This window comes from Manis javanica, chromosome 3 (genome assembly GCF_040802235.1).
Source record: "Manis javanica isolate MJ-LG chromosome 3, MJ_LKY, whole genome shotgun sequence".
Lineage (NCBI taxonomy): Eukaryota > Metazoa > Chordata > Mammalia > Pholidota > Manidae > Manis > Manis javanica.
This window is the reverse complement of record NC_133158.1, coordinates 206,300,344-206,313,013: the sequence shown is the minus strand read 5'-3', so window position 1 is coordinate 206,313,013 and position 12,670 is coordinate 206,300,344. Positions and strand designations below refer to the sequence as shown.

Genomic DNA, 12,670 nt, shown 5'->3' with positions numbered 1-12,670 from the left:
AATGATGTCTGTCTAACTGTAAAGCCTGAGCTTTCGACACTGCACACACTTTGTCACTGTTCATTGCTAGTTCTTCACAGTGGTGTCTCCAAGGGTCCTGTCCATAAGAAAACAGGTAGTACTCTCTGGATGAAGCCCCTGGGGCTTGGTTCCTCTGAGCCCAGATGGTTGGCAGGGATGGGAACAAGCTGAGCTCTGCGTGTGCCTCCGACCTCGCTTTCTTGCCTCTGTTTGCCCTTCACTGCTTCTCTCTCTCTCTCTCTCTCTCTCTCTCTCTCTCTCTCTCTCTCTCTCTCTCTCTCTCTCTCTCTCTCTCTCTCACTCTCTCTCTCTCTCCTTTTCCCTGGAGACCCTTAAGCAGCTGGAGGATTCTTCCTAGATGATCAGGGATCCCTGGGGCTGTAGGTCTGCTATCTCCTGACGGAGTTGGTAAGAAAATGGAGTCATGGATCAGGTCCAAGGAGAGAATTCCTACTGAAGACAGAACCCCACCCCACCAGCTCCCAGACCCCGTTGGGATCCTTCCCCTTCACAGCTCCCTTCTCTTCCCCCAATCAGAATCCTTGCTTTGGGGCTCCTGAGCCCTTAGGCTAAGCCCCACCCCTCTCCCAGCATCCTAAAGTTTGGGGCTGCATTCAAGTGAGAGATTATCAAGTAAGGGTGTGTCGGAGGACTTCTTTTCAGGGCAGCTGGTTTTAAAAGAACGAGGGAAGGTGGCAGCCACCGCTGCTCTCTCTAAGGACATCGCTATAATCCCCTGGGAGGCTCTCTGCCCTTTCCCCCTCCCACCAGCCCAGGCGAGCAGGGACCAAGCTTGCTTATTGTCACCTGACGCTGGGCAGCCACGGTTCCCATTGGTGGAGCCAGATTCGGTCTGGCTCTCTCATTCTCTCCTCTGCCTCTCTCTCCTCCACGCTGCTTTGATTTCGCTCTTGTCTCTCCTTGCGCTCAGCTGGGAACGTCGCCTCTCCGGGGGCAGCAGCAGTGCTGCGGAGCCAGGCAGGAGCTGCCTGCGGGGCATGGAAGAAGCCTCCTTGGCAGCCCTGAGCGGACCAAGAGGAGCAAGCCAGCACTGCTGCCTGTGACCCACGCTGCCCCTCTGCTTGGGGAGCACATCCGCACAGAGGTCTCTCCCTTCCCTCCCTTCCACGTCTCCCTCTGCAGAGCCTGGTGGAGCCAGGTAAGTGCCCTTCCTCCCCAAAGCATCCTACTCTCGATTCCAAGAGAGACTCAGGTGGCCAGGGGCTAGGAGCTGGGGGCACCAGAGTCCTGCCACTGCCTATGGTGCCCACCTGGATTGCCAGGGCTGACAACCGTGCCTCCTTTCCCCTAGGACCTTGGCAAAGGGGTTAAGAGCTGGATTTGGTCCTTGGGGCACCACAGTTAGTCACCCCGTGACCATTTCGCTGCAGTCAGGGCTGCCAACAGGGACAGCAGGGTGTGGGGAAGCTTTCCCTCTGGCATGCGGGTGTCTCTGAATGGGCACGGACAAGGGGTATCAGTGCGTACAACATGAATACATGCTTGCAAGAAGACTGGAGGTTTGCTTGCGTAGATAGTTCTGTCTGCACATGCTTATGCTCATGTGTGGGTTTGAGCAGCTGTGTGGCATGTCTAGGAACATATGTTTCTTGTTACATGTGAGGGAACATGGGGGGATCACTCATCTGAGTAGCTTGTGGGTGCATGTGGGCGGGGGGCAGTGTGAAGCAGTGTATTTATGGGTTGGACATACCACTTGTCATGTGTGTGGGAGTACATGTTGAGGGAGGGATAGCATGTAACCAGAGGGTTTCTGTGTGGGAGGTACAACTCCAGAGAGAAAAGGGGTAGGTAGGTGGAGAGGGTGAGCAGACCCGTGGAGGTATGCAGACCTGTTGGCATGTGAAGGATCAGGGATGGCAGAGTGTGGCCAGAGACAAACACATTTTCAAGGTCTGTGTCTCTGAGCCTGGAGACCACTTGGGAGAGAACACCAGAATATGGGCAGAGGGTGACATGTGTACGAAGGTACATGTGTGTACCAGCAGGCGGGTGGGGTGCAGCCTTCTATGGTGGCAGCACATATGCATGTTGGTGCCTGTGGATTCCTTTTTCCCCTAAATATGGCAGTGCGAACGTGTGAGTGCCTATGTGTGTGTGTGAGCCTGTGGACATGAACGTGTGTGGGTCTGTGGAGGGAAAACTGTGAGACATTCTTAGAATGTGGAAGGTGGCAGAAGGTACCTGAGTGTGTAGGTGAGGTGTGGGACTGACAACATCTGAGGTGGTGTGTGCAGCCCACATGTGGCAGGTGTGGGTGGGCATACTCAGTGCATGTGTGTGTGTGTGTGTGTGTGTGTGTGTGTGTGTACGCCTGCCTGTGTGTGGGTGTGTAAATGCTTTTCTGGGGTGGATTCACATGGGAGCGTGGGTGTTTCTGAGGTGTTGTTTCAACCTGTCCCTCATACCCTGCCCTTCCCCAGTCATCAGCTTGGAGGACTGGGATTCACGCCCACCCCTGGTCCTCCCGGCTTTACTGCTCCTACATGTCACTCACTGCCACTCTCCCAAGCTAGCATGGGGCAGCAGTCTCAGCTCTGCTCCAGCGGAAGAGAGGAAGGGGTAAGCCAGGTCCTGGAGACCTCCACCACCAAACACGGCTGCCCCCATCTCTGGGAAGACCCTGAGGAGAGGACTGCTGGGGTAAGAGTAGGTGCCCACCCATGAGGTCTGTGTACACTGCACCCTGTGAGGGTGGGAGTGTCTGTGTTGATGTGTGTGGGGTGTAAATGTTTCCAGGGAGCTCCCCAGGGATGGCAACACCCTGCTGCTCCACACCTGTCCCCACAAGTTACAAACTGGTTTATTATCATACAGCTGTTTCCAGACGCCCCGTCCCATTTTGTTTTATTCTGGGGTGGATCTGGTAGCACCCCCATGCTTATTTACCATAGGTTTCCCTATGCAGAAAGCCACTGGCATTTGGCTGAACTTCACAACAGGCAGGCACATGTTTTAGGGTGGAAAACTAAGAGGAGATAAGAACTCACAGGACACTCTGGGACAGGTAAGGGCCACACCCATATCCATTGCCATGTGCTTGCCACCCAGGCAGCCCATGGGTTGATGTAGAAGTGCCAGACTCCAGAGAAGCTTAACTGACAGGAAAGTGTGGGTTGGATCTTCTGGAAGCTTTAAATAGAAGTACCTGCTTTTGAAGGCACAAGGTCCCCTCACTCTTCGCGGCTGGGCAAGGGAAGAGAAGGAAGTGGGAGGGGGAGAAAAGGATATGACACTTCAGAAATCCCAGTGTGCTGTCACGGGGCTTGGGGGAGAGCTGGAAGCGTGAGCTCTCCTGGGTGCTAGCAAATGCCCCTGGGAAAGCCCGGGTTCCCGCTTTCATCCAGAGAGGTCCCTCCCACTCCTTCTCACTCCCTACTCCTCCTCAGGCAAAGTCAAGGCCAGGGGCAGCTCTTTCTAGCCAGGCACAGGTGAGCATGATGGGCACAGGTGAGCGTAACGCAGTGCAGTCCTTGTATACCTGGAGGACAGTCAGAGTAGAGGTGAAGGAGAGTGAAAGGGGTGGCCGAACTGCAACTGCTTGAACGGGAGGGATGGAAGGAAGATAAATACAGAGCAGTGAAGCCACGTGCACCTATGCACATAGGCCACACATGTCACACCCACACCCACACAGAGGACACAACTGTAGCTTAATGGTAAAGAGCTTGGGCTCTGGAATCGGACAGACCTGAGTGCCTGGCATCTTCATACCCTCCTAGCCTCAACTACCTCATCTGTAAAATGGGGATAATAACAGCACCCAACTACTGTGAAGTTTGCGTGAGATGATGTTTGTGAGATTATTAGCACACAGTTGGCCTGCAATAGATGTCAAAGGTAAAACTAATCACTTAAGCAATGGAGGATCCACTGAAAGAGAAAGAGTGAGAATTGAAACGTCATGGGCAGAGGAAGAGCTATGGCCAGGCTGACTCTCCCAACACCAGGGGGTCTCTGTGCATGTCCACTCCCGCCCTGCGTCCTGGTCCTCGCTAGGTCACCCACAGAGGAGGGCGGCCTGAGCCCCAGAGCCCAGCACCCTTGACTTCTTGGCTGCAGCGCCTCCTGCTTGCCTCAAGCGCTCTGGCCCTCTCCTCAGTGGGTGCGTCTTAACTGTGCTCTCCGCCCCCAGCCCTTCCTCTGCTCACGCCTGCTGGCTGAGGCCCCCCCTCGGCTCCATCTGCTGCAGATCTGTCCTGCCTGGCATTTGCAGAATTCCCACTGCCTCTGCCACCTGTCAGGTGCCGGCTGCTCTGCAGACCCCCCTGAGGACAGCCTAGAGCTCCCTGGAGGGATAACCCACCCCACCTTCTGTCCCACCACCGGTCTTCCCATCAGATCTGACAAGGCAGGTGCAAGCAGTGGGTCCTTGAGGCTCCACCATGCAAGGGATGTTGGGAGCAAGACATTCCAGAACTCCATAGTGGGGAGGGAGGTGCAGATTCTTCCTCCCCTTCCGTCCCCATAGGAGCCAAGCCAGAGGGGAGCATGGAGCTGCTGTCCACGCCCCACAGCATCGAGGTCAATAACATCACCTGTGACTCCTTCCGCATCTCCTGGGCCATGGAGAACAGCGACCTGGAGAGGGTCACCCATTACTTCATTGACCTCAACAAGAAGGAGAATAAGAACTCCAACAAGTTCAAGCACCGGGTGAGTGGGGGTGTCCAGAGAGCCTCCCGCCAACACCTGCCTTGAAGGGGGAGGATAATGGAGTGCTGTCGGGTGACAGTTGGGAGTCAGGCCTGGTTCACACCCAGTCCTGGTTCTACTGTGCAGTCTTGGGAAGTTACTTAGCCTCTCTGAACCCGAGTTCCATCCCTGGAGAAAAGCGGATGATGTAATGCTAGCCCCACAGGCTCGTGAGAGGCTTCAGTGAGGTAATGTTTGTGTAGTGTCTGGCTCGGGGGCCAGGCTGGCAGACCCCAAACACCACCAGGCATACACCAAACATCATCATCGGCGTCATGACTGGGGCTTCAGATGGTGGGAAAGCCCGGGTGAGGCCAAAGACATCTCACCCTGGGTCTGAGGCAGGGAGCAGCCTTGCTGAACCGGTGGGCAACATGGGCCAGGTGGCTGTGGGGCCCTGTTGGTCCTCAGTGACCCCCTCAGGCCCCTGACACTCTGTCCCTAGCCCTCTGGCCTATTGTTTGTTGGGGTAGAAAAGGACTGAGAGAGCCGTCCATTCACTAGCTGGGGAGTCCTTTCCTGGGTTAAAGCCTGTGGGGGCAGATGGGAGGAGGCTCAAACATTCTTAGGCTGGCGGTGGGCAAGGGGGAAGCAGGGGGGAAGGGGGGCAGGGAGCCGGTTCCCACGACGACAGCCCCGCGTGGGTTACTCACCCTCTCTCTTTGGAACCAGCTCTCCAGATCTGGGTGTCTTTTGGCAGGCCAGTTGCCACGGTGATGTGAATGTTCACCACCCCCTTAGCCCTCCCCCAAAGAATAAGGCATATTTTCCCTTCCTCCCCGGTTCTCAGCATTTGCCGTTGCTGTGGAGACGCACCACCGTGTGCAGAGCTCCTGAAGTCTCCAACACGAAGGTCTCACTGCCCTCGACTTTTCGGCCTCCACCCCAGTGGCCTTTCTCCTCAGTTGCCAAGAGAACGGGCATGGGTGGGGGGGGTCAAAGGGGAGGGTGGAGGCTGGGGGTGTCTCTCTGGCCGTTCCATGGCCACTGTTTGCTTCTGCAGGAAAATGGTGGCTAGGCCACTGAGCCATTGAGTCCTTGAGACTCCCGCCCTCCTCGGGAGGAAGAGGGGCTGGTGGTGAGTGGGTGGTCTGGGAGAATGCCAACACTGGGTGTGACCCCCAGTCTGACTCTTGGCTCTCTGTCTACACCCCATTTCTCAGGACGTCCCCACCAAGCTTGTGGCCAAGGCTGTGCCGCTGCCTATGACAGTGAGAGGCCACTGGTTCCTAAGCCCCCGCACAGAGTACAGCGTGGCTGTGCAGACCGCTGTGAAGCAGAGCGACGGGGAGTACCTGGTGTCTGGCTGGAGCGAGACGGTGGAGTTCTGCACTGGGGGTGAGGGCCTGCTGTCGGCTGCTTTGGCACATCTGGTCTAGTTATGATCAGGAGGGGGCTCCATTATAGCCCAGCTGACACTTATGGACACATGCACAGGCCATCGGGGGGCAGAGGTGCATGTGGATGAGACCCACCCCTACCCACAAAAAGCCTGCAGTCTGACTGCAGGAGATGGATGTGATCACTACAAATCATGTTGACAGTATCACGCCCATAGGGGGATGGAGTTACTTTTCTGGCTTGGGTGAAGCGTATGTTTGAATTGTGGTAAAATACACATAACCTTTAGTGGCCTAACCATTCTGAAGTGTGCAGTTCAGTACTATTAAGTACATTCTCATTGCTGTGTGACTGATTCCCCAGTACATTTTCATCTTCTCAAACTGAGACTCTATCGCCATCAGCGACTCCCCCTCTGCCCCTCACTCCACCCCTGGCAGCTACCATTCTACCTTTACTGTAAATATGACACCTCTCTGTCCCCCGTGTAAGGGAGATCACACAGTACTTGTCCTTTCAGCGACTGGCTTAGTTCACTTAGCGCAATGTCATCAAGGTTCATCCACGTTGTAGCAGGTGTGAGAATTCCCTTCCTTTTTAAGGCCGAATAATATCCCATTGTATGTGTAGACCCCATTTTGTTTATCAGTTAGTGGCTGATGGACACTCGGTAGGGCCATCACACTTTACTTGTCTTGAGCCTCCACTTAGCCTGGGAAAATGAGCCCTAGTCAATGGTCCTTCAATCTCTCTTAGCAGAACTTAGCTTGAAAATTCTAACATGAACAAACACCAGGCTTATGTGCACTTGGTCACTGATGACCCCGGATCTGCCCCATAATATTCCATTCTCCTGGCGTCCACAGTGAGACCTGGTGCGGATGGCCCTCTGTTCCAGGAAGGGGCAGGGAACATTCTGAGCCCTAGGCCTCGAGGCTGCTGGCTCTGTCCTCTGCCAGGGTCTGTGGCCCATGTCTCCTGGAGCTGCTGGTCTCCTCTGAGTGGTGCTTTTTCCCAGCTTGGCTGCAAAACTCCACACTCAGAGGAGCTCTTGCTCTTGTGGGGAAAGCCTCTTGGTTTACCCCAGAGCTCCACATGTAGTGGTAGTTTAACTCAGACTGGGGAGCCAGGGATGGCTGCAGTCCAGTGCACATTCCTCTTGCCAGGCACAGCACCCTGGCGAGGGTACACCAGCAGGGAGGAAAGGAAGAGCACCTTTTCCTCACTGGCGGGGAAGACACTGTCTCAAGCTAGCAGCAGCCCTGCCTGGGGCCCAGGCCCAGCCTCTGGCCCTCGTCCTGGGGTGGCAGGGGCTGGGGGAGAGTTTATCTGATTTCACTATCCAGTTCCCAGCCTCCCCTCTTTCTCCTGCAATTCCCTGGACAACCCCTGGAAGCAGAGTCGCTGCCCCAACCCCAGTCCGCTGAACATTCACTTCCGTTGTCTGCAGGCTCTTCATGGGTCCCCTACCCTTAATTACAACTGGCTCCCATGGGAGAGCTGTGGGCAGCGTCCTACGTGCTGGAGTTGGGGGTTTCTCCCTAAAGGACCTCAAAGTCTCTCCTCTCAATCCTTCTTTTGCCTGCTGGGCCTCTTTTCACGTGAGAATGGCCTGGGATTACAACTCCTGGGCCGCCAGCGTGATTGTATAGCAGCAGGACTGCAGCTCCCACCGCTTTCTGACTCAGAGAGCCCTGAGCCTCTGGCAGTGAGGGCGCCCAGGACAGAGGGCATCCAGCTTGCCATGTTCCCAGCCAGGCCAGCTGGCCCAGTCCCGTGTTGTTCAAGATGCCGTGATCGGTCTCCCAGTGCTCTGGGGACAGAGGTGGTCTGGTTTCACGGTGTGCTTTGGGTGAATGGACAGGGAGGAGAGGCCGGCCTTGCCTGGCCCTTGGCTCACCCACCTGGACTCTTGCAGATTATGCCAAGGAGCACCTGGCCCAGCTGCAGGAGAAGGCTGAGCAGATCGCAGGCCGCATGCTCCGCTTCTCCGTCTTCTACCGCAACCATCACAAGGAGTACTTCCAGCATGCCAGGTACACAGGGACTCCTGGCCGGGCCCACCAGGTCTCTCCTTCCTCCTCCAGTTCTGCCGGTGTCTACCTTGCTGCCTGAGGTCAACCCCACCTCGTTGGTTGCCTCCGGAGCCCCCACGCCCTCCTAACACAGGCTGGCTCTGAGGGGACATCTGGCTGCTTGGGATCAGGCTCCAGGGCAGGAGGGGGCTGTCGCAATGGGGCTGCCTGGGGGAACGAGGTCCTGGGTTTGATCCTCCTGTGGGACAGCTCCTCTCCGTGGGTTCTAGTGTTGCGGATCAGCTGTCTCGCCAGTTCAGGCCCTGGGCTCCCAGAGGGGTGGGGAGAGGAGCCCAGAGTGAAAGGGTTCTGAACGTGAAGGGTTGTGGTTTTCAAACTGGAGGCTCCAGGGAGGCGGCTCGAGCACCCCTTATGGTGGTACGTTGTTGTTGAGGGGTTGTGGAGGGAATCAGAGGGTGTGGGCTGGTAGGCCCACGCCTGTCATTCACCCAGGGCAGCCTCCCTTTTATTGCCTGTGGACTGCCTGTTTATAATTTCCTTTGGGGAAAAAGAGACAGGTACTGCAGTTCAAAAGTATTTGAACAATTGATGATCTGATCCAACACCCTCAGCTTACAGATGGCGAGCCCAAGGTTCAGAGCGCCAGCAAGTCATTTAGTCCCTTAGGATAGCCAGGACCAGGGCAGAGTGAGGCTGGACCAGCGGCCGCCCATCTGTCCCATGCCTGCTGATCCCGCGAGTCCACGTCCTTCTAAAGCTGGGCCAACGCCAGCCACCACTATTACTGACTTTATCATTGCATTTAGCTGGGGCAGGGCCTTCTGACCCTACCCACAGGCAGCAGGGACCGAGGGGGCCTTTGGTGTTTGCACTAAAGGAGAGAGGCAGTGCAGTGAGAGAGGCAGTCTGGGCTCCTCTATCAGCAAGCAAGAGACAGAGAGCAGCCACACATGCCAGGATACAAAGGTGAACAAAGGCAGAATCCCCCCTCATGCAACCTCAGGATCTGTCAGGGGAACAGTGCAGACAGCTTGAAGGTAATAAGTATGTATGATGTTGAGTGAAATTCAGTGACCTGTACATAGTAGCCAGTCAAAATTTTATTGAATGTGAGTGCCTGTTGTTCCCAGAAGGTTTTAGGGAGGGACACCTGTGCTAAGCTTTGAAGGATGCAGGCCACATGGAGAAAGGTGGGAAGGGTAGTACGGGCAGCAGGAAGAGCGCTGCAAAGGCATAGAGGCAGGAGAGAGCTGGGACAGGGTTCACATAGGGTGGGGTAGGAGTTGGGGCCAGAAAGACCAGCTCTTGACCTTGTTTTTCTCTCAGGCCCCATCAGAGGGCTTCATCAAAGCCCCAAAAGCTGGGGAGTGGCAGGGCCAGGCCTCTCCTCCCTGAAGGAACAGGCTGGATCAGCTCATCTCCAGGGTCCTGCCTGCTCTTGCATTATGGAAAGTTCTATATGTGATTGGTGGAGGTGGCAGCTGGTGGAGAGTTGGGAGCTGGGCTGTCTCCCTTCTCAAGCACACTCAGCAGCCAAGCCTCAGCCTCCTAACCAGTGGCATTTTCTCTTGCCTTTGGCATTTTTCCCCGGGTGGGCAGGACCCACTGTGGGAACATGCTGCAGCCTTACCTGAAGGACAACAGCGGCAGCCATGGCTCCCCAACCAGTGGCATGCTCCACGGCGTCTTCTTCAGCTGCAACACTGAGTTCAACACGGGCCAGCCCCCACAGGACTCCCCCTATGGCCGCTGGCGCTTCCAGATCCCCGCCCAGCGCCTTTTCAACCCCAGCACCAACCTGTACTTTGCGGACTTCTACTGTATGTACACAGCCTACCACTATGCCATCCTGGTACTGGCCCCCAAGGGCTCCCTGGGGGACCGCTTCTGCCGTGACCGCCTGCCCCTCCTGGACATTGCCTGCAACAAGTTCCTAACCTGCAGCGTGGAAGATGGGGAGCTGGTCTTCCGCCATGCCCAGGACCTCATCCTGGAGATCATCTACACTGAGCCGGTTGACCTGTCCCTGGGCACCCTGGGGGAGATCAGTGGGCACCAGCTCATGAGCCTGTCCACTGCCGACGCCAAGAAAGACCCCAGTTGCAAGACTTGCAACATCAGTGTGGGCCGCTAGGGACTTGTGGGGAGTTGTGGGGCTAGGGAGAGGTGATATGTGGGTGGCAATGGATGACATAGGTTCAGAGAGCTGTCCTTCTCTCCCCTGCCCCCCTGCTCCTTCCATGCCATTGGTCTCCCCTCCCCCACCCCTTGGCATTAGAGGCAGCAGAGGCTGGTGGTCCCTTGGCATGGCCCACCCATGCCTGGTGGCCTTGGAAAGGCTTCTTAGTCTTGATGGTTTGGTGGGAGGGGTCAGATTGCTGGAGACTTCCTCTTTCCTCTGGTTTCCTTGTCCTGCTGTTTCTCGCTTCGTCCCAGGCCTCCATCTCATGGAGACTTGCAGCCTCCGGCTCTGCCAGGGAAGCCTCTCCAGGCCCAAGCCCACATGTAGCTTGCCTGCCTCCTAGGCAGTACAGAGAGCAGAGGGGTGCTCTTCCTTAGCCCTGCCCACCCCGCTCGGGGCCAACCGCAAACACCCCTCTGTGCTCAGCGTGGCTGGGGCTTCTGTCCCCAGGCCTGGCCCTCTCCCTCTATAAATAGCTCCCTGCACTGCTGTGCCCCCTGCCGCTCTGTGCCCCACAGCACCCTCTGCCTGCATGGGGAGGGCTGTCCTGCCCCTTCCCTACCCATCCTCTAGAAAGGGGCCCTCTGTTTTCCCTTGGCTTTGGAGGCTCCAGGCTGTCGGGATTTTCCTTTCTTCTAATGGGAGGTGACCCATACCCCCGAATCTCTTCTCCCTTGCTCAGAGTGCTGGGGTCTGAAATGGCAGCCACCCGGGTCTAGGAGGGGGAAGAGTCCCCTGAGACCCAGAGGTACCCCTTTGTCAGCCGGAAGTGGGCTGCCTCATGTCCTGAGGGGACTCAGGGTTCGCTGAGCCCTGGCACGCCCCCTGGCTGTGCACTTTGCTGGCTTTCTCTGCCAGGTGCCATGAGGGCACTGTGCCGGTGTGCAATCTGGACTGTGGCCTCCCTGCCACTGGCCCCACAACCCCACCACTGGCACTGTCCAGGCTCCCCCAGAGAGCCCCTTCCCTGGGGAGTTCTTGGTGAAGGCTTTCCTGGGCCCCAGCATTTCACCTGTTTCCTACTTTTGTATGGGTCGCAAGGGTGGTAAGGATGGACCCCTGAGACAAGCAGGCCAGGTGGGGTGGTGGGGAGAGCTGTCAGTAGGCAGGTACTCTTTGGGGGATGACTGTGAGGAGGTGATATCGTGCAGAGACAGCCAGATTTCTGTGATGAAGGACAGAAGGGGCCAGCAGGCCAACAAGGCCATATCTCAGTAAGGGGGCAGATGGGACAGCTGGTGGCCTCTTCTGTAGCCACAGGGAGAGGTGTGATCAGCTGTTGGTATGGCGTGGATCAGGTCTGGGGGCGCTGGGAGATGCAGGGAGAGGACATGGGCCTCCAGGCCCTTTAGCCCTGTGCTGACAGTGTTGCTGTGGGGTGGCCCGCTGCCCGCCCCTGGCCCCATCTGCCCTGGGCTCGGGGCACACCTGCCCGTGCTGTGCTTGCAGTGTGTATCAATAAACCGCCATGGCCTGAGAGCTCCACCTCTCCTTGGGCTCCGGGAGGGGTGGGTGGGCAAGTCGTACAATCACAGAGCAGCTCAAAGGGGAGACACCTCCCTAGAACAGGCCACCTGCAATCGTCCCTGGGATGTTCAAAATCTCGCAATGGGAGGCAGCTCTCAGAAAGCAGGGCCATAGCTCCAGCTTGGAAGGGAATGTGAAGGTCATTTGGTTCTACGCTGCACTTCACAGAAGGGGAGCCTGAGGCCTCTTAGAGGAGAACCTGTAGTGATCTGGAGGCCTAATCAAGGTCCCCAACCCCCATTTGAAACCCTTCCCACCACAGCCTGCCATTGCATCAGACCTAGATGCCAGTGAATTTCCCTCCCCCAGAGCTCGACTGTCCCCTCCCCAGCAGCGCTCCTGACTTGCAGATCTGAGTCACCTCTGCGTCTATTATTATGGACTTATTAAAATGATCCTCTGCGGGAGTAGAAAAGCTCCAGAAAAATTAGAGTCACCTCACTGACATTGCCTGGCTCAGGAACAAACGTACGTGTCATCCAGAACTTGGAGCAGGTCTCCATGGGTGAGAAAGGATAGCTGAAGGGTGAACACCGCTTTCTGAGGGCTTACTATGTGCCAGGTATCAGGCCAGGCGCTTTCACACACATCAGCTCTTTTAGTCTTCACTGTGGCCCTGCACTGTATTATTCCCCTGTAAGAGATGAAGAAACTGAGACGCAAAGAAGTAAAAGGCTTGCCCATGTCTTGTAGCCAGTAGGTGACAGTGCCCAAGATTTGAGTCAGAAGCTGGAATCTGCCCATTACACTGCTCTGTCTCCCCTCGTGTGTGCCAGGGGACACCTGGGACAGTAGACATGGACGGGGCCCTCCCAAGGGTCCTCACCTCCTGGGGAGAACCAAGCCC

At 56.5% G+C, this 12,670-nt stretch overlaps 1 protein-coding gene across 3 annotated transcripts; it reads left to right on the top strand.

Moving 5' to 3' along the window:
- The first annotated feature begins 643 nt into the window (after window positions 1–643).
- On the top strand, window positions 644–11,775 carry PHYHIP (phytanoyl-CoA 2-hydroxylase interacting protein). Of its 3 annotated transcripts, none has more exons than XM_017653860.3 (5): window positions 644–1,180; window positions 4,514–4,698; window positions 5,901–6,075; window positions 7,997–8,114; window positions 9,714–11,775. In XM_017653860.3, the coding sequence occupies exons 2-5, from the start codon at window positions 4,534–4,536 to the stop codon at window positions 10,246–10,248; spliced, it is 993 nt and encodes a 330-aa protein (XP_017509349.1). In that variant the 5' UTR covers window positions 644–1,180; window positions 4,514–4,533; the 3' UTR covers window positions 10,249–11,775. The 3 variants fall into 3 exon arrangements, with proteins under 3 accessions (XP_017509349.1, XP_036880623.1, XP_073088768.1); XM_037024728.2 differs by lacking the exon at window positions 644–1,180 and adding an exon at window positions 2,432–2,685; XM_073232667.1 differs by lacking the exon at window positions 644–1,180 and adding an exon at window positions 3,336–4,393.
- The last annotated feature ends 895 nt before the right edge of the window (window positions 11,776–12,670 follow it).